This window comes from Lynx canadensis, chromosome A1 (assembly GCF_007474595.2).
Source record: "Lynx canadensis isolate LIC74 chromosome A1, mLynCan4.pri.v2, whole genome shotgun sequence".
Lineage (NCBI taxonomy): Eukaryota > Metazoa > Chordata > Mammalia > Carnivora > Felidae > Lynx > Lynx canadensis.
In genome coordinates, this window is record NC_044303.2 from 82,242,478 (window position 1) to 82,267,139 (window position 24,662).

At 57.9% G+C, this 24,662-nt stretch overlaps 1 protein-coding gene across 1 annotated transcript; it reads right to left on the reverse strand.

The window, feature by feature from the left end:
• Window positions 1-256: 256 nt before the first annotated feature.
• Window positions 257-18,422, reverse strand: GRTP1 (growth hormone regulated TBC protein 1). The gene is made up of 8 exons (XM_030314499.1): window positions 18,371-18,422; window positions 17,964-18,115; window positions 12,250-12,408; window positions 9,919-10,043; window positions 7,822-7,918; window positions 2,841-3,013; window positions 2,575-2,760; window positions 257-590 (listed from the first exon to the last, which is right to left on the reverse strand). The coding sequence occupies exons 1-8, from the start codon at window positions 18,406-18,408 to the stop codon at window positions 501-503; spliced, it is 1,020 nt and encodes a 339-aa protein (XP_030170359.1). The 5' UTR covers window positions 18,409-18,422; the 3' UTR covers window positions 257-500.
• Between the last annotated feature and the right edge of the window lie 6,240 nt (window positions 18,423-24,662).

A 24,662-nucleotide genomic window follows, 5' to 3' on the forward strand; every position in this document is an offset into this window, starting at 1 on the left:
GAGCACTCATGGGCCCAAGTCAGACTCTGCCATTCTTAAAGCTTACATACCTCTGTCCGCTTTATGTAATACAATAATTTCAAAAATCAGTTTTTAAAAATTAACCTTTCTAAAGAGAAATCACGTGCTGTGTGCACAGACCTCATGTAGATGCCGTGGCACAGAAAGGAAGGGATTTGGCGTTAACACTAGTGACAGTTTGCGGGTTTGGTCTTCATTTTCAATCAGCCAGTGAGCTGACGATCACAAACTCGGAGGTGTTCACGTGCTTTATTAAATATGCACATCTCACATTTTATAGGTTAAGATCTCAAGTAAAAATACATTTCTAGAAATCCATGACTTCATAGCCCATAACTGAGTTACGGAGGACATAATTTTAAATCGGTCTTGAAAAACATTCACAACGAAGTGTACAGATGTCAAGTACTCTGGCACCGAACAGCAGGAAACAGCTCTGGAAATGAAGCCTCGGGGGCGACAGCGGACAGGGGTCCTGGTCAGCCCTGCGCCAGCAGCCTGGCCCTGCAGCTCTCGCGAAGCCTGGTGATGGTGGCCATGGACAAGCTCCCGGGCTCTGAAAATATTTTCTGGAACACAAAAGGAATTTGTTTAAAAAACCAGCAACAGGTGTTCAGCTCAGTGGCCCCCCCATACCCCCGCTGCTGCCCCAAGGGAAGGGCTTGCACGGCCCCTTCTCCTGCGGCCCCGAGCTGTAGCTGAGGGGTCCTGTGGCAGCTCTGAGGCCAGTCAGGGCCCTCGGTGAGCGGCCGGAGTGTGGGAAGCCGGTGGAGCCTCAGACTGTTGTCTGCTGAGAACAGGGGCTTCGCGCAAAGAAAGATGTCCCCCGGGGGTTGGGAGGGGGGGAGTACATGCGATCACATCTCTCCTGCATACTAATAATTTAACGATCACTTCTACAGTTACTGCTGAGAAATTCACGATTTACAAACCAGGCCAGATGTGAGGCTGGCAGTAAAAAGGTTTTGTTTTGTTTTGAAGAAATTAGAGGAATTCTTCCACAGGTACGTGTTATGCAGCACCTAGGCCGGGGCAGAGTGTTTACGGTCCTGAAGGGGGAATCAGTCAAGTCCTGTGAGCCCTGCTTACTCTCCAGAAAATTCTAGATGTTCTTGTGTGGGACTCTCTCTAGAGGGTACATGGGCTGCAGGTACCGCGCTTCGGGGAAGAAACCCATGTTCCACTTTGCAGAGATCGCTGGGGAAGGTCCCCACGCCGGCCACCTCCCCAGCAGCTCCCGTCAGAGGGCCACGACGCACAGTGCTTCCCTCGGGTGGCTCACGGTACCGGCAGCCACTCGGCCTCCTGGGGTGCTTTAGAAACATTCGCACTGACTGAGCACCTACTGTGTGACCACCAGCGTGCACGATGCCAGTCAGAACCAGACGGCGCCAAAAGCGTCACGCGGAGGGAAGGCAGCCAGACAGCGACATGCGGACTTGCTGGTGTACCTGACACGTACAGACAAGGCAAACCCGGATGGAAAGCAGACTGGTGGCTGCTGGGTGGGGGAGGGGCGGGCACTGGGTCCCTCGGGGGTGACGGCCACATCACCAGACCTCGAGCCGCCCATGCGCTAACAGGGAACAGAAAACCCCGTGTCACCCAGGAGGAGCCACCAGCAGCCGGAGCCCAGACAGGGCTGGTGGGGCCTCGTCCAAATCCCAGGCTGATGACCCTGCCCTCTGCCCTCTCTGGATGAGGCGTTGTGTCATGTGGGACGGGCTCCAAAGAGTTAGCTGCAGGCTTCTGACTGTCCCCAGCCGGTCACCACCTCTGTTGAGGCTGCTGAGCATGGCCAGTCCACCCATCTGCCCGCCACTCGGAGAGCGCGTGTGGCCCTGGCGACTGGTCATCCCGTGGCCTAGAGTCCGGCTAGAATAGGACCCCTCGTTCCCCGTGCCTCAGGGCAGAGGCCCCGGCCTCTCTGCGCCTCTACCCAGGCCGCTCCCAAAGCCACCCCGCTCCGCGCTCCCACGTCCCCGCAGTGGGAGAAAGCCCTAGTGGTGCATTCTGGCCAGCGTCCTGATTCCAGGGCAATCTGCCGTCAGAAGATCACCCGATTGTCCCCTGATGGCAGAGCCGGGGGCTTGCTACCTCCCGGGAGGTCGGGGGGAACAACCGGGCCACCTGCCTGCACTGATGGCTGGTTCAGGTGCCGAACAGAACCTGAAATCGGCCTCCCCCGGCCTCCGCAGAAGGCCTGTCGGTACGGCTCCTGCTCCGTTCGCTCAGCACACCAGAGTCATCTACACAGTCTGCACGAGGTCCAGGACCCAGCACGGAGGCCCTGGCATCGGGGAGCTGCCCTTTGGGGCAGGACACACAACAGACACATGCGACCCCACTGGGGCCACGGAGAGCCATCTGGGACCAAAGACGCTGGCTACAGGAGAAGGGGTCAGATGGGTCTGCATTCCGACCCAGTGAACCTGGACCAGCCCGATGGGGGTCCCAGCAGGGGGGAGGCGAGGCCCAGAGGGGACACAGGGACAGGCAGGCTGGGGACGCCAGCACGCCTCGCTGCACCGGGAGCAGAGCCCCGACACTCACCCGCATGAAGGTGTGGCACTCGGTCACAAAGCTGCCTCGGGTGATCTCCTTGAACCGCTCGCAGGTGTCCGCCACACTGCTGGCTTCCAAAATAAACGCCTGGTGGTGCTTGATCAGGGTCAGGGCCACCCGGAAGAGAATCTTCGAGCCTTCACTGAACAGACAGTCCCAGATTCGGAGCACCGTCTGCGGACAAACAGAAATGGCGCGTCACCGGCTGGGGGCTCACACGGCCCTAGTCCCCACGAGGCACATGCCGCGCTCACCTCCACGGGCAGGACGTCCACGAACAGGCAGATGAACCAGCGTGACACGACCAGGGTCCACAGGACACCGTGCCTGTCCATCAGGGCCGCCACCGCTGGCAGCTTGGTCCTCACCAGCTCCCCCAGGACCTCCTGGTCTGTCTTCAGGCCCAGCATGGCGGGGCTGTAGTAATCTGCCACACGAGGAGAGCAGGGCTGTGGCTGAGCGCCCTTCCCAGCAGAGGAGAGGGCGGCTCCCAAAGCGAGGCCGCGCCGTGCACCGGTGAGAATCCGCCGGCGGGAAGCGTTTGCACGGCTGCGCTCATGGCGCCGAGAGGGGGAACACAAGCAAGTGTCCACTCGGACAAAGGGACAAAAGTGTGCCGTGTACGCGGGCGGAACTGTCCTCAGCCCCACAAGCAAGGGTGAGCCCCCAGGACGAGATGTGCGGACCAAAGCCAGACGCTGGACCAGTGCGGCTGAGATCCCTGCAGCCACCACACCCACAGACAGGACGTAGGACCGTGGGCCCCAGGGCTGGGGGTGCGGAGCTTCGGTCTGGGAAGATGAGAAAGCTCTGGGGACAGGCTCGTCAGTGTGAGCACACTGGTGCCCTCGCTGAGGGCCGGCCAGCAGCATGGACACGCCATCTGGCTAAGCAGGGGCCGCAGGACACAGGAGCAGGTGCGGGGACAGTGCTGACAGTGACCTGCACAGGACGGGGCCCTTGCTCTCAGAATCAGTCCCGCGTCCTCTCTCCACACTGGAGGGTCAAGTTCCTGGCATTCTAGAAGGGGCTGGACATCCCCACCCCTCTGACTGCAGGAGGACAGAGGCAGCCAGTGGCCTGGGCTGTCCTGTTCATCACAATGAGACCCGATAGCTTAAGTTGGAGAAATGCCTTAACCGAGTTCGTGGCCTGGGGGCCCCAGACCATAGGAGCACAGAAAGCACAGCCCACCAAGGTGACTTCACGGCCGCTCCGCTCCTCCCGCCCACAGGCCTGGGCACCGGCTGGCAGCTGGCGGTCCCCACTGGCTGGGACCACGCACTTGGACAGACAGCATGACGCTGCCCGTAGTGTGTCTTCTCTGAATGCATGTGTCCTCCCAGAGAACTTTTTTGCTCATTAAAGGCACGTATTATAGACTTTAATGCTTAGTTTTTGCTGTTAAAGTGGTCTCTCAAAAATGAATAAACGTTAAAAAATTTAAAAACAGAACACCAAGGATTTTACAAGTTTTTCCTGCTCATATCCTCATTTTACATCTATCATCTCTTCTTAAATTGAGCAACATCCTGGCCCCCCCAGGAGATGGAGCAAAGAGCCTCTGCAGTCCGTTCAGAGTGTCCTGCAAGCGACCCAGTTCTCCAAGTGACGCCCTGGGGCAGCCGGGGTTAAGCTTTCAGGCGCTAAGAGGGTTTGCTGAGCTCCCAACAAGGTGGCCTCACTCCTGGCCCCAGAGAGGCTTACAGCACCTTCCAAAAATAGACCCGACCAGCTCACACCCTGACTGCCCCGGGGCCTGGGGGTCACCAGGGCAGGAACCCCGAGACCTGACCTCCTCACCCTCCTGGCCGCGTCCGGCCCTGACGCCGAAGGCAGATGGAGCCCGGAGCCCGGGGCCCGCTCCTCTGGGCCGTCTGAGCAGAAGCACACCTCCGGGCCAGCATTCAGCTAAGCACAGGACGAGGAGCCTCCTCAGTAGGCCTGGCGGGGGCCTCGCCTCGGGGACAGCAGCCTTCTGCAAACAGCGCCCTGGCCACGTCAGCACATTGGAGGGCTGAGCCAGGCTGGGGCACAGATTTAGAACCAGCCCATCTTACTGCTGCCAGAGCTGGGATCCAAGGGGATGCCATCTAATTCCAAAACCAATGCTCTCCAGCCCCCCAAAAGCAAAAGCACACCCCACGGGCACAGGGTACAGGCGGTGAGATACGGCCCGCAGGTAGGGCGACCCCCTAGGACAAGGTCATCAAGAGGACACGGGAGACACACGGCAGCTCCAGTGGTGTTCACACCTTTGCTCTGCTTCCCAGGGCCCCTGAGTCTCCCCGACGGAAGGTGCCTTGGTCCTCCCTTGGACCACCTTCTGTCTTGAGCTGTGTTCAGAGGGGAAACAGATCACACCAGCTTGTCGGGACGCCAGGGTGTTAATTCACTGGGCTCTGCTCGATGCGACATCCCAGACGGCGCTCCGGCTCCGTTCCTGAAGCCCGATGGCACCGTCAGCCGGGGCCTCACCCGCGTCTCTGCAGGCCCAGGAGGCCTGTTCCCTCGTCCTTTCCCTGGATGCCTTGGTCCGAATGGTGACTGCTCAGGACAGCGGCCTGACCCGAGAGAGGCCGCCCGGCAGGCTGGGTGGAGGAAGGGCGGGGTCTGCATGTGGAGGCCAAGTTCAGGGCGTGCACACACCGTGTACTGGTGCTCCAGAACACGACTTCCCTCCCACGTCAGCTGTTCTGAAACAGGGGCGGCTCTGCTGGCCTAGTCACAGGTGTCCCTGCACCTTCTCGCTCGTGGGAGACCTCATCCGGTCTTCCCAACTCTCAGCCACACAGGCCTCCTATTATTTCCTACTGAGCTGCTCCTACCCAGAGCGGTAGGGACCCTTCACGCATGTGCTGTGTGATCACAGACACCATCTCTTTTCTGCTTTCCTTGCAAGGTCTTATCTCAAAGTCAGTTTTTAATTTTAACGTAATGAAAATTATCAATCTTGTCTCTTCTATTTTTGGAATTTTGTTCAAGACCTACCTCCCTCCTCAGCAATCACGAGGCTGTTCTCACATTTTCTGAGTGTCAAAGTTCCGGTTTTTCACGTGTCTTGAATCCACCTGGAGTAGGAATAGGGTTTTCCATGTACACAGGTGTCACAGAGGATGTTGCAAACAGCCATCTTTCCCTACTGATCGATATACCTCAAGCCCCAAGTCCCCCAGATTCATAGGTCGGAAGACCAATTGATTTCTGCGCTCTCGCCTCTGGTCTCCATACCGTTTCCTTGTAATGGCAGGACAGGACGTTAAATCTCCAGTATTCCCTCAGGCCTCCCTGGTTCCCTAGATAAACCCTCCTCAGATAAAAGAACCACCGAGGTCCAAGCGGCTAATGTCACCACAAGTGTGATTTGCGCATGTGAGTGCTTCCATGAGATCTGTGTGACAGCCACATGGCACAAGCCCCACAACGTGAGCGGATGAGTGTGTCCTTTTCTGTTTTCTGAAAGATTTGTAAAGCACACAGAAATTCTCCACACCTTCAAGGTTCGATGACAGTATTGCCATTTCAGACAGTCCACTTTCTCCTAAATCAGCTTTGTTAGGCAGTATTTTTCTCAAAATTTTCCACTTGGCCTCTTTGTCTTACTTGTATTCTCTTGAGATTCTTAAAAACCCCTGAAGATTTTCAAATTCCAGCACCCTTTCCATTTCCACGTATCTGTCCTGCCAGGCTCTGTCTGTTGTGTCGGTTTTTCCAGAGAACCAGCCTTCGTCTCGGCTCGTCTTTCTGACTGCTTCTGTTCTGACTTACCAGTCCTGGAAGCCTGTGCCGTGGGGAGGCCGGCACGGCTCAGCGTGTGTGACCAGCGTGCCACCTCCCGGGCCGCCTGCTTCTGTGTGACGAGGAAAGAAACTAGGGAGCAAGATGCTGGTGCCAGGCCAGCCTGCTTCCAGTGACCCACAGCAGTGCCTCTGCCCTCTCAGTCCTGATTGCAGTGTCGTCCGACGGGACGTCGCGAGGATGGGAAAGGACATTTCAGGGGCTAACACAAGCCTGTGCAGTCACCTGCCCTTCAGGGCCAGCCCAGAGCCCCTCTGTGACAATTTCAGGCTGTGCCGTGGCTGCTGCTGCCCCCTCCCACCTGTGTCTTCATTCGCTGAAACTTCCCAAGCCCCAGAGCAACCCGGGGATGTGACAGGTCTCAGTGAGTATTTGTGGGAAGGAGCTGACTTGGTCACAGTACAAATACACATCGTGATTCAGTCTCCAGATACAGCTCAGCCATCGCTCCATCTGGAAGATCCCCTGACCCACCCCCCGCCCCGCCACTTCCTCGCCATTTCCCTGCACCTGCCGCTCAGGCCTCCCCAGGCAGAGCTGGGATGGTGAGATGTCACGCACATGGGGATGGTCTGCCCCTTGAAGGCGGCCTATCCAGGAGGGCTGCTGGCGTGTCTACTCTGTGCCATGGCGAACAGTGGCACTGGAGTGTGAGGAGGCCCCATTCCGTAATGGTGCCACTCTGATTCACTCTGGTTCACTCTTTCGTGAGGCACGTGCCAACATCTGACGGCCACGGCATCTAAGGCTCGAGGGTCCTCATCTGTAAAGTGGATCAGTAGTTGGGCCCGTGTGGTACTGCTGTGCTGAGGCGAGACTCGGGACACGGAAACATGCTGTATGCTCCCAGGCAGAAATCACAGCCGACTCCTGCTGTGGTCACTGTGGGGTGCCCGGAGCTGGGGCCAGCTCTCCAGGGTGGTGAGGGCGGTTCCAGCCCGACTTGAGGGCACGCATGCTGGAGGGGAGAACCAGAGCTCACCCGTCCAGTGGTCATGAGAACTCCCCGGGCCGCACATGCCCTGTGTAGCTATGCCCACCTCAGGCCAAGCACGAGGCTGGGTCTGGTCACCACCGTCGTGGCTGTGGAGGGCACAGGTCTTCTCCCACCCAAGACGGCTCTGGCCACTTCTCTTCCCAAAGCGATCAGTGTCCACACTGCATTACTAAAACCGGTGCTATTTATTAATCAATGAATTGGAAGGAATGATTCTCATCCCAATAACAGTTACAGCTGACAACGACTCACTCTTAGGACTGTTCTGAACTCTACAGGAAGCCGAGTGGACCTCTCACTGATTCTGGGCCCTGCGAGCCTCCACACAACGGGGCAGCCTGGGGACCAAGCCCAGCACCCGACACAGACAGTTCACGCTAAATTGCAGAACAGAGAGAGTGCAACCAGGGCCCAAACGGTCACAGGCGTGTTCAACCCACCAGGCAGTATTCTTCCCACGAGCGCGTCTAACAGCCAAAAGGATTTCTCTTCGCTCTTGGTTATGAGGACCAGGTAGCCTGCTATGAAGTTCATTCCCTGAAACAAGAAAACGGGTCCTGAGCCACCTCAAGCCACCTTCGGTGGCTATGACGCATTGCTAGTCCCTTGCTGTCCCCAAAACCACGCAATTCCGGAACGACCTTCTGGTGCAAGATCGAGATCTGCCCTCCAAGTGACACACACAGCACGAGAAGGCAGAAACACAAATCTGTGTGAAGAAGCTGTCGGGGTCACGGCCCTGGAGTCCACACTCAGACCCTCCTGGGGCTTCGGTCCCCCTACCACACCACTCAGACCCCCCTCAGGCCTCAGCCCCCCCCACCCCCGACCACACCACTCGGACCCCCCTTGGGCCTCACACCCCACCCCCCGCCCAACCACACCACTCAGACCCCCCTTGGACCTCATCCCCCCCAACCCCCTGACCACACCACTCGGACCCCCCGCCTCGGGCCTCACAACCCCACCCCCCGACCACACAACTCAGAACCCCCTCGGGCCTTGCCCACCCCAACCACACCACTCAGACCCCCACAGGCCTCCCCCCCCCACCCGAGACCACACCTCCTTCAGCCCGGATGACACCTACATCCAGCCTCTAAAGCAGGTGTTCCAACAGACACGAGTGCTCAAGTCTGCATCGGAGCAGATGCCAAGCCAACAGTGTATTTTGTAAAACCGCGAGAGCGTGGCGGGACGCTCAGGGCTGCAGACAGTTTCTATGAGGGAGACCGCCAGGAAGGCTCAGGGCACCTGCGAGCTGCAGGTGCAGGGCTCACCCACAGCGGGCCAGCGTCTGCGTGACTGCACTGCAGACGACTTCCACTTCCTTCTTTGTTCCCAATGCTTTCTAAAATGTGCCCTCCTCTAGTAACAGGGGGAAAATCCAGCCTCTGTCACCCAGTGTCACGCACGCCACCCAGGGAGAGGCCACGTGAAGAGGCAGGCACACACCAGGGCTCTCCAGAGACCACGAGCGGCCGGGGCCTGGACAGACCACCCCTCAGCCGCGGGGGCACCAGCCTGCCCACACCCTGCCTCCGACCACGGAGAACAGACTCCCATTCCTGACACTCAGCTTGCAGACCTTGTCCCCGCGGCCGCGTGTGCACAGATACAGACCATGAGCTGCACATCGCGCTCACGCTTAAAGTTGTACGGGTTGTTTTAACGCTGTTTTTAAAACCTACAAGAACAGCGAGTGGAATAACATAAAGATGGTTTCTTGGCTGCCCAGCCTCCCCGGCTCCCACAGGCCGGTCCTCGTCCAGGACGGCCAGTTACCCATCCTGACTTCCTCCCCTAGCACCGCGGGCAGGCTCCAGGGCACTGAGAAAACAGCCTGTCTGGCCTGCGCCTTTGCTGCTGTCTTTGCAAGATGCTCTGCCCCTCCCGTCGCTGCAGCCATGGCCCCCCAACCCAGCCGCCGAGCCCCTGGAGCCTCGCCTGAGAGGGTGGGCTACAAAGTCCCCACGCAGATCCCAGCACCCTTGGGAAGCCCTAGAAGCAGGAGCACCAAAGTGGGAAGCAGAACTCCAGGCACCCAAGCAACCAGCACACTGGCAGGCCTCCAGCCCCTCAGGCCCACACGGGACGTCCCGCGTCCCCTGCAGGCTCGCCAATGGCACTTCTGTGGCTCCACACGTGGGCCCTTGTCTTTCCCTCCCCGACACCCCAGACAGTGCATGTCCTCGCAAGGTGACAGGAACTGGCAGGTGAGGATGCAGGCTGTCCCCTTCATCGCAGGGGAAGATCTGACTCCCAGAAATAGCATGGGAGGAGCGCCCCACACACGCCCTGCACTGAGCCCAGCAGGTGCTAGTCACTCATTCAGTACCTACAGCCCTGAGGCCACTTAAGTGACCTCCTTCCTTCCCAGCCCTCCCCTTCTGACATCAAAGTAAGTCATTAAGCATATGTTTCACCACTTTTCCACCTGGGGAATGTGTCAAAGTCACAGGCACCATGACTAGGGAGCCCGTGAACAGGGTTAGTGCATCCTTGCTGGCCGCCGTCACCTTCCCTTGGGGGCTCACCTGGCAGTACCCCACACCTTGGTTGTGGCGCCCATAGGCCACCAGCACGTTGTACAGGGTCTTTTGTAAACAGGGATCCGCGCTCTTCCGGAATTTCACGTTGTCTGGGAAGGTCCTGTTCATATCTGCAGGGAAATTCACAACACAGGATTACCCAAGACTGGCCTGTGATGTAACCCTCATGTCTACCACAGGGGGTACCCCGAATCCCACCTGGCAGGTGTGAGCAAAGGTTTCGACCCTGGTCGCCCTTGTGGACAAGCCCCTGCCACGTCCACGGTTGAGGCCACAGCAAAGGGAGTCAGGACTGAAGAGGGAGGGTATCCCGCCTCTCCTCACAGCCCCCGCCATGCAGCCTGTCTGCAACCCCCTCCCAACACCCCCCACCCCAGCCAGGGGGTTGTTTAACTCTAGGACCACAGGCAACACAAAACTGGAAAATCTTTCCAGTTGTGGAAAGGCAGAACACCCCGAGAATCCCTCAGAGACAAACGGCAAAACCGGACACTGAGAAGTGAATGAACTGTCTGCTCATCAGAACCTGCGTCCTCCTCACCGGCGCTGTGGGAACCTCCCGCGGACCTGACCCTGATTCTGTGAGCTAGCCCACACACGGGCAGAAGGGGGGAGGTGTGGGTGCATGACACAAGTACTTCTTTTTTCTGACCTAGTGACCCCACTTGGATTAGATTAGTGGTGTGTCTGCCGCTGGGCTATGGCTGATGACTGGAACGGACCCGCTGTGCAGGCCCCTCGGCCCCCACACAGCTTTCGGGCAGCGCTCCTGGGCCTCCCTCTGGTCTCCGAGCCGCACCTCTGCTTATAAAAGAACTGACCTAAGCAGAACAGGAAGTATATTTGCCTCAAAGGACGTTATTTGCCATTGTGTGTTTGTTTACAAAAATGTTTTTTTCTTGGAATTCTAAATATCCCAAAAACTTAGAATCCACCAGGAGTTTAGCGGTGTTTTGGTTTTGGTTTTCTTGTTTGTTTTTTTTACTAATTCAGACTCTGAGTGACCAGTCCCAAGCCCATTCTCATTCTTACCCTTGATTAGGAGATGTTTTGAAATTTTTCCCTGGGACAGCCCCTCCTTCCCACCTCAGAGGTGGGTGGGACAGGGACGTCCAGTCTGCGCATGCACCCTATGAATACTCCACTGCGCTGTCCCTGCAGAGCAATTTCTCCAGACCCCTCAAGAAAACAGACAGAACGACGATGGTCCAGCAGGTCCGCTGCTGGGCACACGCCAAGAGACTGGAAAGCAGGGACTCAGAGAAATCTCCGTGTAGCCATGCTCGTAACAGCAAACCCACAAAAGGAGAGGCAGCGACCCCAGCGCCCATCAGCGGAGAACAGAACAGACCAACAAAACAGGGTCTGTCCTCACAGCCAACAGGACCCGGCCCTGAAAAGGAAGCATTCTGACGCCTGTTGCCATGTGGTTGTGCCTCCAGGGCCCCTCACCAGGGTAAGCGAGCCAGACACGACAGGATGGTGGGCCGGGGGCTGGGGAGAGGCTGACACTCCATGGGGACGGGGTTTCGGTTTGGGAAGGTGGAACAGTAAATTCTATTATGCGTGTTTTACCACAATAAGACATTTTTATCCAAAAATACCGGCACTAAAACAGAGCCTTTCAGTTCATTTTTCAAACCAACAGCAACACTCTGTTTTCCTTGACACGCGTGGCCTCTGCGCAAGGGACCCCCTCCCCGGGCTGGGGACACTCCCCAGTCTCACCGCCAACAGGGAGTCCCACCTCTCAGCACACTCAATTAATTGGGCTTTAATTATTTTATATTTAAGGGTGTATTTCTCAAAAGCAAAATCAGACGGTCAGTCACACTTCCTAAGAATCTAAATTATTCAGTTTATAAGGGTTAAACGTTTGTTGTGAGCACTTGGAACATCTAAGAGCTCGTGAGCCTGTGTGGTCACTGAGAGTGCCTGGGGCACCGTCGGCACCCAGAGCTCGACACCAGCCACACATCCCCGCGTGTGTCCCTAAGTCCCAGGGCGCTGCCATCAGCACAAAGCCCTCCCAGCGATTACCTTCCGGTCACGACTGCCGGCTCAGAGCCTGCAGCAAGGTCTTCTTGCAGAAACCGGCCCTGCCCTTGCCCCTGCCCTTGCCCCTGACCTTCCCAGCTGGCTGGCGTCTAGTGTTTGCCGAATCAGTGAAAAACACTGTTCTCCCCTCACGAATGTTCAAGGTTTGATTTTCCCATAAGAAAAATAAAATTCCAAATTAAAAGCAGTGGGCAATCTGTAACAGTGCAACTTCCCTCCTGGGGGGCTGCGTGCCCCCCGCGCCCGCCCGCAACTCACCTGTCCGGATGGCCTCCTCCAGCCTGCCGCTGCACTCTCCCTGCAGTAGCCGGTGGTAATAGCCGGGGTTCTGGTCCATCCGGGCCTGGGCTCCGCTCACCCCCATCCAGACGTGGGCCCGGTGCTCCAGGGGGACACCTTTCCGGATATAGCGCTTCACTGAAATGGAAAGCAGGGGCTGCAGTCAGGGACAGACCAGCGTGGCCTGGGGTCAGAGCCTGGCAGAGCCTGAGAGCAAAGGGCACGACCTCAATGCTTTTGCCTGGCTTCTCCCATGTCAAACATGAGAAGACGCAGAACTTTGCACATGCCCACCCAGATGGCTGCGTGCACTCCTTACAGACCGTTCTCCTGCACGGGGCAGCCCCCCGTCCTCCCTCACCGTCAGCACACCGTGCGGGAGGCAGTGGGCCAGGCCCCTGGGGCCAGGATCAGTCACTGCAGCCCAAGGCGGCCCCACAAGCTCTACACACAGGAGATGCCCGGAAGGCCGGAGGCACAGAAGCTGCACCAAGTGAGGGGACACGAGGCATGAAGCAGAAGCGAGGGCCAGAGGGACAGCTGTGGGCACGGACAGAGGCGCAGGTGCATGGTCCAGCCCTAGAGGTGACAAGGGACTGCAGGGTCCCAGGCTGGGAGCCTGTGTGACCCCCTGGCGGGGGACTCAGCGGCCGGTGTTTGTGTCCTGTTCTGCACTTGTGTCAGTGGAGAGCTACTTCCTTTGGGAGGGATATTTTACTGAAAATAAATACATGAGAAAGGAATCATCGATTGTCTAGCAACCATAGAAACACGTAGGAAAAGAAGCCAAGAACCACAAGCTACCTCAGGTAACAACTTGCTCGCTCGTTTCCCAGGTAAACGGGAAAGATTTGTGAGACGATGTTCAAGTGAATTATGGGAAGCCAGGGGTGCAACACCATGCTTTTAATGACCTCAGTTTAACCCTCAAAACCGTTCATCGAAGGAAATACTCAAAACTTTATTATTTTCCTTCCATATTACATTACAAATACCATTTTTATTTTCTTTTTTAATGTTTATTTTATTTTTGAGACAGAGACAGAGCAAGAGCGGAGGAGGGGCAGAGAAAGAGGGAGACACAGAATCCAAAGTAGGCTCCAGGCTCCGAGCTCTCGGCACAGAGCCCGACGCGGGGCTTGAACTCACAAACCAGGAGATCACGACCTGAGCTGAAGTCGGACGCTTAACCAATGGAGCCCCCCAGGCGCCCCACAATACCATTTTTAAAAAAAGAAATGCATTAGGGGTGCCTGGGTGGCTCAGTTGGTTGAGCATCCGACTTAAGCTCAGATCATGATCTCACAGCTCATGAGTTCGAGCCCCGCATCGGGCTCTGTGCCGACAGCTCTGAGCCTGGAGCCTACTTTGGATTCTGTGTCTCCCTCCCTCTCTCTCTCTACCCTCCTCTGCTCATGCTCTGTCTCTGTCTCAAAAAATAAACATTAAAAAAATGCATTATAAGAAAAAACAAAAGGCCGTACAATCAAAGAAAGTCCACGATCTGCTACAAGGAGAAAAGCATCTGTGGCGCCAGCTGCATATCACAGAAAACCGCGGTAGGAAGAGCCGCCACGGAAAGCACTGATAAAGCTCCGCTAACTCGTACTCTGCACTAACCCACCACGGATGCGGCCTCAGCCGAAGCTTCCAGAGGGCGCATGTGGGCAGGAAAGGCCCAGCAGGTGTGTGCGGGATGAGGGGCGGAAGCCACAGGGAGTAGAGACCCTCTGGGGCGTCCCCACGCTGGTGAGGTCACGTGAACCGAGGACACTAGCCACTGGGGCCGCCTTGCCTCCAGCCTGCCGCGCTTTCCGCCGGAGCTGGGCGGGGGTCTCCGGCCGCAGGGAGCCAGGCAGATGCTGCGGCCACCCCCAGGGGCCAGTCCGCGGCCGGGGATGCCTAACTTGAAGACGTGCAAAGGGGGGACACGCAGACCCCAGGCTGCCTCCAGCACAACTGACGCCTGGAACCACAACAATCCCCAGGGGGACCAGAGGAGCCGCCGAGTGGGGGGCTCACCTCCGACCTCACGCCCCACTCGCAGGCAGCGGAGCATAAGGAAACTCCAGAAATAACCACAGGAGCAGAGCTGACTGCGTTTCAACAGTGTTGCAAAGGAAAGTCTTGCGGGCAGAAGGGGCAAAACAGTCTTTCCGAGGAAGGCTCACAGCAGGGCACGAGGGAACCGGGTCACCGTGGGCAGAGCTCGGCCACGGGGGTGGGGGGGTGAGACCCACTCTCGGCTCCAAGCCCACAACCCTGCTTCAGGAAAGCCTCAGTGCTCACAGGTGCTTGCACGGCTGTTTATACCATCGGCTCAAAGGTCCTGCAGCTGTCGAACGTGGTCCCGGGAGAGCGAGGTGTTCCTCAGCAAGAAGGCAAGAAGGACGGGATCCCCCAGATCAGGGCACAGGGGGAGCCGGCCTCACAGGCCTGGGGCCGTGGGGCCCGCTGGCGGGACACTCTCAGAAGCCCCAGCGCCCAGGCGGCGCACGGGGCCCACAGGGGCAGCAGGAGCAAGTGTTTAAGGACGTGGGCTGGTTTCAGTCTTGAGGGGACACGAACCTCCCCATGAACTCACAGAAGTATAACTAGTAAGAGCGTATTTCACTACAAAATAAATTTGTAAGTAGAAAAAAAAGGCACCTGTAAGATGCTTAAACGCCTCACTGGAGTCGGACACTGGGTTCTACTGGGACCCGCAGGCCCCGCCTGGAGGAGGCCTCAGTTTCCTTGTCAGACGGGGGTGAAGCACGGGGCCCCGGCCTAAGATCCAGGTGGCCGAGGAGGCTGAGCTGTGTCAACAGCTTCCAGGGACAAAGGCTGTTGCCACTGACCCCTTCCTCAGGGCAGGACTTGTCCGGCAGCATTCCTGACCTTGGGAAGATGAGGAGGGCATCTCTTTAAACAAGGTGGACCCCAGACAAATCACTTCCAACTGTCTGTCCCAACAAAGTTAAGCAAATCCCTGTATTTATTGGTATTTGCCTTTGGAAAGAGGTGTTTGCAACTTAATTCTAACTTAGATGCTGCTGACATTTGCAGCTACTAGGAAAGAGCTGAGACCCTGCAGAAGGCAGTGCAGCATCCGCCCTCAGACGGGACGTGAGCTGGAGCAATGGCTGGGCCAGGGCAGGACTGAATTCGTTTTTCTAGGCCACGGGAGAAGGATCGACCTGTCTCACATGCTCCTGGTGGGTATTTGCTATGGACAAAAAAGAAAACAAAGAGGAAACACTGGTTGTGTCCACATGTGGCAGAATCGGGCCAGTGAGTTCTGGTGACCACCTAGAGACATGCTGATGCCAAGATTCGGAGGTGACCGTGTTATTGGTGACAGGAAGGCAGGCATCCAGACAAAAGTCCCCCAAAACAAAACTACACAGGACAACGAAGCAACAAGACCCGGTCACTGAGGTCACAGAACGATGCCCACCAAGGCCCTTCCCCCCTGGGATGTCATGGTCCCTGCAGGACAGTCAGCTGAGTGTGACTACAGAACTGGACTCTCATTTCTGGAATAACTCGTCCACTCCTGTCTGTGCCACACAGCCACTCCCACAGAGCCGCACAGGTGCTGACAGGCTCCCCGACCGTCCTGCCCCAAAACCACACCAGCACCAGCCACGACACCCGGGGCCGCTGAACCCTATGAACCACACACCTCTTGCAGACTGACCTGTGCTTCTGTTTCCTGAGGGAACACCAGGCCGCCCTCCCCCAGGCCCGAGGCTCATCGCAAAGCTGACACTCTGGCTTCCAAACCTGTTTTGCCCCTCTCTTTACCGCAGTCACAGTCTGTTATGTAAGTCAAGGAAATGTTAAAACAAAAAGAGAATTCTTTCAGTAAACCAAACTGAAATTCTTAGAGCTCACAGACACCAGTGCTCAAAGAAAGTAGGAGCAGAAACCAGATAAGACCTTTGAACCAGGGAAGACAACTGGAAAAGACAGGAAGGGCGAGCATCTGGAAGGTTCTGCACACTGAACAGAACAGATGCTGGAAAAGAGACACTTGGCGCCACATGCGGCTTAGGACAGAGATGCCGAGGGTCCTCCAAAGGGAAGGACAGGGAAAGGCTAGAACCAGATGGTAACACCACAGACAGGGCCACTGAGGCGCAGGCACGTCTCAGTGACTGCGTGCTACCAGCCTCCGGGTCCAGGGTCAGCCACGGGAGGCTTCTCCCGCGTTCCCGCCAACTCCCGGCCTGCGGGGCCAGCCGCCACATTTGCACACGTGCGTGGGAGACGCATGGTGCTGTCAGCAATGGCCTCTGCCTGACCCAACAGCTGGGCCAGGAGGAGAGCCCCTGGTACTTCACGTGATGCAGATTTTCACTATGGATCCAAATTAGCTTTACTTTTATACACTTGTATTTTTTAAAAACAAAAGACCAATCAACTCTTAAGAATAAACAGAAAGGAGAATAAAGGCAGACATGCCAATGGAAACAGAGGCGACGCAGGGATGGGCGCTGGGGGATGATCCCTGCAGGGAGCGCACAGGGCGCTGGCAGCATCCAAGGTCTGCCTGGCAACAGGGGACCAGCCTGAGGCCCCTCCTGGCCCTTTGGACTGTGTGAACTGCTAGTTCACCTGAGTCGCTCCTGAACACTCCCCCAGCAGTAACAGCCCTGAGGAGGGCCCCTGGTCAAGGGAGAGGCAGGTGGGTGGTGGGGCCCAGAGTTGAGAAAGAGCCTCTCTCCCTCCTCCCTGAGCGCCCCACCCCCAAGATCAACCTGTCCCCACCAACCCTGTGCAACTGCACTATGTACTGGGGCCGCTCTGGGCCTTAGTTCACCAACCCCTTTGAAAGCAAAACTTGACCTTGTCACACCCTCTTGCTTAAAAACCCTTTTACTGGAGCCCCTGGGTGGCTCAGTCAGTCGAGCGTCCACCCAACATTTAATTTCGGCTCAGGTCGCGATCCCAGGATTGTGGGATGCAGCCCCACATCAGCACGCTTGGGATTCTCTCTCTCCTTCTGACTCTTTACCCCACCTGAACTCGAGCTCTCTGTCTCTCTCTCTCTCTCAAAAGTGAATTAAAAAAAAACAAAAAACTCTTACAGCTGGCCTCTCTCTGCCCAGTCATGTGATGGAGCCCTGGGCCCAAGACCAGAACGCTCTCATTACGTCCCCTCTACCGGTCACACAGCTCTGTCCCTGCCGCTGACCTCTGCCCTCACCGTTCTTGGTCACCAAAGCCGTATCTCAGAAAGCCCTACCCTTATCTTGAGTCCCGGAAGCATACACCTCCCAAGGGCCTCACCACATTCGGGCAGGTCCCCACCTTCTCCTTATCTGCGGCCTGGGGAAAACACTCCATTCATTCAACAAACGTTGAAGCAAGTGTAGAGGCCAACGCTGGGGCAGGGAGGGGAATGTGATTCCCAGAGGAAAGCAAACCACACCAGAAACCAGACGAGCAGCCAGAGGTCAACACAGGCGGGACAGGGCAGGGGCTGGCTTCTGTGGCGGTGTGGAAGCCTGCCCTCCCAGACCCGCAGGAGGGAGAGCGCCAGGGAGGGCAGGCCTGGAGGAGGCGCCAGGCCCAGAGAGAGCTGGGCTGGGCAGGCCACCGGGCAGGGGCTTCCGCGCTGAGGCAAGGAGGGGGGGAGAGGCGGGGAGGGACGGAGACCCCGCCCCTCAGAACCAGCTCTGGCCGGTCCGCGGCCTCAGACCCACCTGTACCGCTCTTCTGGACACCTCCGCCCCCCTTCAAAAGTTTGGACCATTTCATCGCTCTTCTAGTGAGTATCACCAGGTAGGCGGAAAAAAACTCCTCATAAGCTGCATAATCAAAGTCTTCGGGCCTTTCAAACCCGTACGGATCGATCCTGCAACGAGAAGAAAAGGAACCTGTAAGCCCTAAATAAAGTTTCGCGCGCGCACTGGGTCCCCGCGGGGACGAGGCCGCGTGCGCGCGTGGGGGCGGCGACGCGACGGGAACCGCGACCGACCCGCGGGCGGGGGGCGGCGCGCCCCGGCCCTCCCCGCCGCTCCCCACCCACTCGCACCCCACAACCCAGGTCCCCATCCCGCACCCCACACCCCAGGCTGGCCGAGGCGCGCCCCGGCCCCCACGCGCCCACCTGGGGACCCGGTCCCGGGGGCGCCCCGCAGGCTCCATGCCGGGAGGGCGGGGAGGGGGCGCCCGGGGGCGCGGGGACCGCGGGGCGCACGCCGAGGGGTACGAGTCTCCCTCCCTGGACCGGAGCGCGTGTCCTTCCGCCGGGCCGCGGACGCGGGAGGCGGGGCGGGGGGCGGGGCCCGAGGGATGAGCAGCGGGAGGGAGAGGGGCGGGGCTGCACCTGCTCCCGCGGCCCCCGCGGAGGGCGGTGTCCGGAGCTGCTGGAGCTGGGAGCGTGGGAGGTGTTAAGCCCGGAGGGAGGGGTGCGGGATGGGAGGCTGGGGTCGGGATCAGGGGGCCACGGGGGGCGGTCTGGAGCGCAAGGTGTGCGTCCCGGCCCCCCCCCCCCCCCCCCCCGCCTGGCTGGCTGGCTGGGTGCGTGGGCGGGCGGTATTTCCCGGTCGGTCACTCCGTTCGGGCCTCCCGGGCTTTGAGCAAAGGTGGGAGATAGAGTTGAGGTTCTCCCGAGATACCTTCAAACTTCAGTGCCTGGCCGATCCGAAGGTCAGAGCTCTGACCTATGAGCCCTATTTTAATTTTCCTTGTGCCGGAAAAGAGCAAGTCTTACTTTTCACTTGTTTTTTTCAGTCTTCACTTCAGACCTGAGAACAGCGTATAATCCCTGCACCCACCTGGGGACCTGCCCTGTTCCTTCCTGCCTCCCCAAACCCGGCTGGGGAGGGGGTCCCGGGTTCCAGTCCTGCCCTGACTGCCTGGGAAAGCCCCCACCCTGCCAGGGGTCACATGGTCACGGGAACTGGCTGGCTGTGCACCACCCTGCAGGATGGTCATCTGGGGTGACTGGGGGTTCACAGCTCAGGGGGCGCCCCCACAGGGGGCAGAACGGGGGGGGGTTCCCTATTCAGCCACCCCTCCAATAACGTGTTCAGAATCTTGGGCGTGTGAGTGAAGGCCAGGTGCTGTCTGCAATCTTATTCCTCAGGGCGAGGGGGAGGGGAGTCACCAGCAAAACTAAAGGCATCAAGGCACACCCTGAGCAGTCCTGGGGCCCTGACGCCCTGAGCCCTGCAGGGGCAGCCCTGGGAGCCAGCACCATTACTCTCCTGAGATTTCAACACTGGGGCGTGAAAACCTTGTCAAATCAGGGAGACCACAGAAAATTTGCCAGAACTATGTTGTGAATTTTGGTTTATAAATGTGGTGAGAAAGTGGGTATTTAAGGTTCTTTGAATTTTGGATTTAAGGCACTTCGTAGCCTCAGCCCTCCTCACCCCAAGGGTCCTTTTTGAAACAATGAACCCAAGCAGGAAGACGCTTTCTCTGAGCCCCAGAGCCCAGTCCACCTGTGACCAGCCCTGTCCGAGGAAATGCCTTTCTGGGGCACGTGTGTACTTTCTCGTGAGAAGTGCCTGTGGGCCACGTAGAGACGTGGCTGCGCCCCCCACACGTCTACCCGAGCTTTACTGGACCTGCAGGCAGCCGACACGGCTCGGAGCTGATCCGTCCAGGGCTAAGAAGAGAGCCTGCAGGGGAGCCCGCAGGACCCCCCCCCCTGACCCCCTGCCGCCAGCCATCGTCAGGCTTCTGCGGACCCTGGGGGGCTGTAGGGAATTTAGGGTCCCCTGGACCTAACCGCAAAGGCCAGTTCTGCCAGCGTCCTGGTGCCACAGCTTAGTGCAGTGCCCTTTGTAAGCCCCCCCCACCCCCGGTCCCTGCTCTGACCTCCTCGGGACACTCTCAACAAGGGTACTTTCTTGTGTGACATTCAAGTCGGCAGACGGGGTGACTTATCTTCACACCAACATGGGGTCTCCCCTGGCCCACGCCTTGCGCACCTGCTCATCTTCCTTTGGCGGGTTTCTCTCCCCACCTGGATGGCTGCTACCAGCCAAAGGGAAAGACTCCCTGAAGCCCCCCCACCCACCCTTCCAACTCTTCTCTGGGGCTAAACCCCGTTTCCTGCTTCCTGTCGCCGGGCCTACTAGCAAGCTGATGCTCCTGCCCCCACTTCTCTGGCACTCAGCACCCCCGCTTCCATCCCACCCAGCAGTCCCGGGACACACCTGTCTCCTTGCCTGCAGGTTCCCCTCCTCTCTTGATGGGGGTCAGGATCCGGCCTCACTCCCTGCCACACGCTTTGTCACAACTGCCTGAAGAGCAGCATGGCCTTGGCTCTGATGCCCCCGCAGGAAACCCAGGCCACAGGACACGTGCACTTGGGCTTGAGCGTGATGGCGGTACCTCTGGCAGGTGTATTGGGCCAGATGACACGGGAGGACGGGCATCCTGTGTGGGGGCAAGCGAGGTAAGAGCGGCCAGCCCAGGAAGTAGGGGAGGGAAGAGGATGAGGAGGCCCAGGTGGCCAGGACGGCAGCGGTCAGAGGGCAGGAAGCAGAGGGCTGCCGGCCCAGGGTCTGCCTGAGCCTCCCCTTGGGAACAGGAGGTAGTGCGCACTGTGCCCTCCAAGTACCTCCGTCCACATGCCCAGGGCTGAGTTCCCTGGGCACCCTCCCTGCCAGAACCCTTCCCTCAGAGCTGGCAGCCAGAGCGCTGAGCCGTCCTCCCTGGAGACCGCGCAGGCTGTCACTCGCCAGGTACCACCACGGCCCCCTGCCACGTCCCCAAGTTTCTGTGCAGGCCGAGCCTCAGCAGTGGAGGTGGGTGGACACCCCGGCGACACTGCCCAGACGGGGACCCTGACCCAGAGAGCGGCCGTGGGAGCCCGAGGCTGCATTTCTGCCGAGCCCCGGATGTGGGTGCTGGTCCCCAGCCGGGGCCTGTACCACAGCGTGACCCCACATTCAGCGAGGGCTGCGGGGGTTGACTGATTCAGTGGAAAAGAGCTGGAGAGACGTGACCACCAGATGCAACATGGCCACACCCGGGAAGACCCTGCGGTGGCGGGGGTGGGGGCGGGGGGCGAGACTGGGCGAGGACTGGGAGGCAGATGGACAAGGGAACATTAGTGACGCTGGTGTGTCCCGGTAGTGAGGTGGTGTGTGTGTGTGTGCGCGCGCGTGTGTGTGTGTGTGTATTACTGGGGGCTGACACAGCTGAGCCCTAGGAAACAGTGGAGGTTAACACGCCCCCTGTGTATCCTGCTAAAGAGATCCCCACGGGGAGCCCTCTCCTGGGGTGCAGGTGAGACTCGGGGTCCCCTGCTTATCCGGGACCAGCCAGACTCTGCCCCCTACACCCCTCCTTTGCTCCAGCAGTAATGAGCTGGACTGTTTTCGCCTCGCAGGGCAGGTCGGCTCCCACTGCTGAGCCTGCGGGCCACCAGCCCGCTGTCTCACCTACCTTACTGTGCCCCGTGAAGCAAGCCTTCCATGGCCTAGCTCCAGAGAAGCTTCCAGACCTCACTATGGCAGTAGCCCCATCCCTTTGAATTAAAGTACTAAGTCCAGATATGTTTTCTATTTGACTAAAGAAGAGTATTGACGGGTAAAATAATATGAGGTTTGGAGTTGGCATTAGATTCATTCCAGAAGAGAGAAAAAAGATGGGCGAAGGAGCCATGGCCGAACCAGGAAGCTGGGCACTGGGTACACGGGGCGGTTTTCCGTTCTGAAAGTTTCCATAATACTGTGTGTAACCAGTAAAGCAGTAATGCCCTCCCCACAGGGGGCAGAACTGGCCCTGTGGCCTTGGCCCCCCACCAGCCCACTGTGGCCTGCTCGGAGGTCAGTGCACCGCCAGCCACCTGGAGGATCCTGAGGCTCTCACTCCTGCCGTCCCCATGAAGCCAGAAGGGACATGTGCAGATATTATTAGTGAGGTGGGGTGCTATGGGGTCTCCAGTGACCCCATGAAATGCCCACAACTCTGAGTCTGAGCGGCCACCTTCCTGGAGCGAGTGTGGGGCCCTGTCCCAAGGTTACCGTCGTCAGACACTACACATTCCTCCAGTCCCCGCAGGGGGGGTCCAGCCCAGGAGTGTGAGTGAAATCATTGCCTTGGGACAGCCCAGGTGCACCAGGCCGCGGGGCCACTTGACAAGAGCCTTTCTCTCTGGGGAATGTCACCCTCTCGAGACTGTCATGGGTGAGAATGCAGTCCCCCAGGCCATGCAGGTCCCCTGCTCAGTTTCTGGGGGTGTGACCCCGGCCAGGCTCATCCTCTTGGACATGTCTCCTTCTCCCCAGCAGGAGCCGGAAGGGGCTCAGTCATTGCCTGGCGTGCGGACTGTGCTCAGCAAACCCCGGGCCTCTTGTTCCCGTCCCAGCCTCCCAGGCTCAGGTGCCTCACATGCGATTTCCTCCGAGGGCAGGTTGTGAGTGCCCCGCAGGAAGTCACCCCAGACCCTTCAGTGACGTCCTCTGCAGAAGAAAAACAGGTTTTGGAAGAGGGCAGGTCCACTGAGCAGGGAGCCCTGCAATTATAGCCTGAGCTGGCGTTTCCAGTTCTCCCAGCACAGACGTGGAATGCAGCTGTTCTGTGGGCTCTGGGCATCGGAGAAACTCACGATTTGTTTTCAGAGATCATTTTGAGGGAGTGTTCCTTGTAAGCAAGTTTTATTTTGTAACAAGATTAAATGCACATTTTAAAGAACAAAAACTGTGATACAACCTAATCTTACAAAACGCTCAGGGACGCTGCGGGAGGGGAGGTGCAGGAAGCACCCCGTCCCCAGGAAGCCAAGAAACCGGGGATCCTGCCTCCACCTGCTCCACCAGACAGACGGACGAACAGACAGTCTCAGGAAGGGTGGGAGGGTACCAGGCTGGGACAGGCACACACTGTCGCTTGTCCCCAGCCTTCCTTCTCCTGTCCTCCCTTCTGTGCTAGAACCCCGTTTTTGTGCCGACGGAGCAGGCCTCTGTGACAAAGAACCACAGCCCGGCCGCTAGACAGCACCCGTGCTCACGTAGTCTTGGAGCCTGCAGGTCCGAGGGCTGGTTCCCAATGCACCATTCTCCTGGGTGCGTGGACACCGTCTCCTGCCCGCGTCCTCACGTGCTTCCTCTGTGCGTCCTGACCTCTTCTTATTAGGACACCAGTCATGTGGGATCAGGGCTACCGACTGATCTCGTTTTACCCTCACTTCTTTAAAGGCTGGATCTCCAAACGCAGTCACATTCAAAAATATTTCTACTGCTGAGAAATGAAAGCACTGACAACTCTGGGACTTCAGGGGCGCCTGGGGGGCTCAGCTGGGTGTCCGACTGCGGCTCAAGTCATGGTCACATGGTTCGTGAGTTCAAGCCCCGCGTCAGACTCTGTGCTGACAGCTCGGAGCCCAGAACTGCTTCGGATTCTGTGTCTCCCCCTCTCTCTCTCTGTCCCCATTCATGGTCTGACTCTCAAAAATGAATAAACGTTAAAAATAAAATTTTTTTTAAATAAAGACATGTTTATTTACATTTTATAAGGGGTCAAATCTAAAGTATAATAGGGGCACCTGGGTGGCTCACTAGGTTAAGCATCTGACTTCAGCTCAGGTATTAATCTCATACTCCATGAGTTTGAGCCCCACGTCGGGCTCTGTGCTGACAGCCTGGAGCCTGCTTGGGATTCTGTGTCTCCCTCTCTCTGCCCCTCCCCTGCTCATGCTTTGTCTCTCTCTGTCTCAAAAGTAAATAAAAACATTAAAAAAAAAAACTAGAAAACAAGGGCACCTGGGGGGGTCAGTCGGTTGAGCATCTGACTTCGGCTCAGGTCATGATCTCAAGGTTCATGGGTTCGAGCCCCACGTCGGGCTCTGTGGTGACAGCCCAGAGCCTGGATCCTGCTTCAGATTCTGTGTCTCTCTCTCTCTGCCCCTCCCCCACTCACTCTCTGTCTCTCAAAAATGAATAAACTTTAAAAAAAATTAAAAAAAAAAAAAACAAAAGTTTGGGACCCTAGTGCAGCAATAAAAAGACAATGTCCCAGATTCATGGCATGTAAGTTACACACCCAGAGACATACTGACACTTTCCTGTGAAAGTACACGTGCCAGGCACCAGCACGGGGCACACTTCCACTAACTCCGTGGTGGCCGTGTGGGTACACATCAGAGGTGGCAGACTCCCTCATTTCAGCTGGCAATCCTATCCTGGACACACAGGAGACACCGTGACCCGGATTTCTGTGACCGGGAGGTGAGGAGCTCTTCTCTGCTTGAGAATTTTTCTTGGGGAGGCTGTTCTGCAGAGAGAACAGCGCGCTGTCTCTGTGCTCTTCCCTCTGAAGTTTTCTAACAGCCCCTCAGCCCAGACGCACAGCAGCTGCCACGTTTCAGGACAGAGCCGTGGGGCTCACTGGGTCCAGAGCGGAGCATTGTGGGACCTGCCAGGGCCCGTGGGGGTGTC

What these genes read in the sequence shown, in the direction of transcription:
- GRTP1 (XM_030314499.1), bottom strand. Translation starts at nt 18,408, where the DNA reads ATGGAGCCTGCGGGGCGCCCCCGGGACCGGGTCCCCAG. An exon ending in CCCCGGGACCGGGTCCCCAG is followed by an intron (nt 18,116 to 18,370) that starts GTGGGCGCGTGG and finishes TTCTCGTTGCAG; the next exon opens with GATCGATCCGTACGGGTTTG. An exon ending in GGAGGAGGCCATCCGGACAG is followed by an intron (nt 10,044 to 12,249) that starts GTGAGTTGCGGG and finishes ATTTCCCTGCAG; the next exon opens with ATATGAACAGGACCTTCCCA.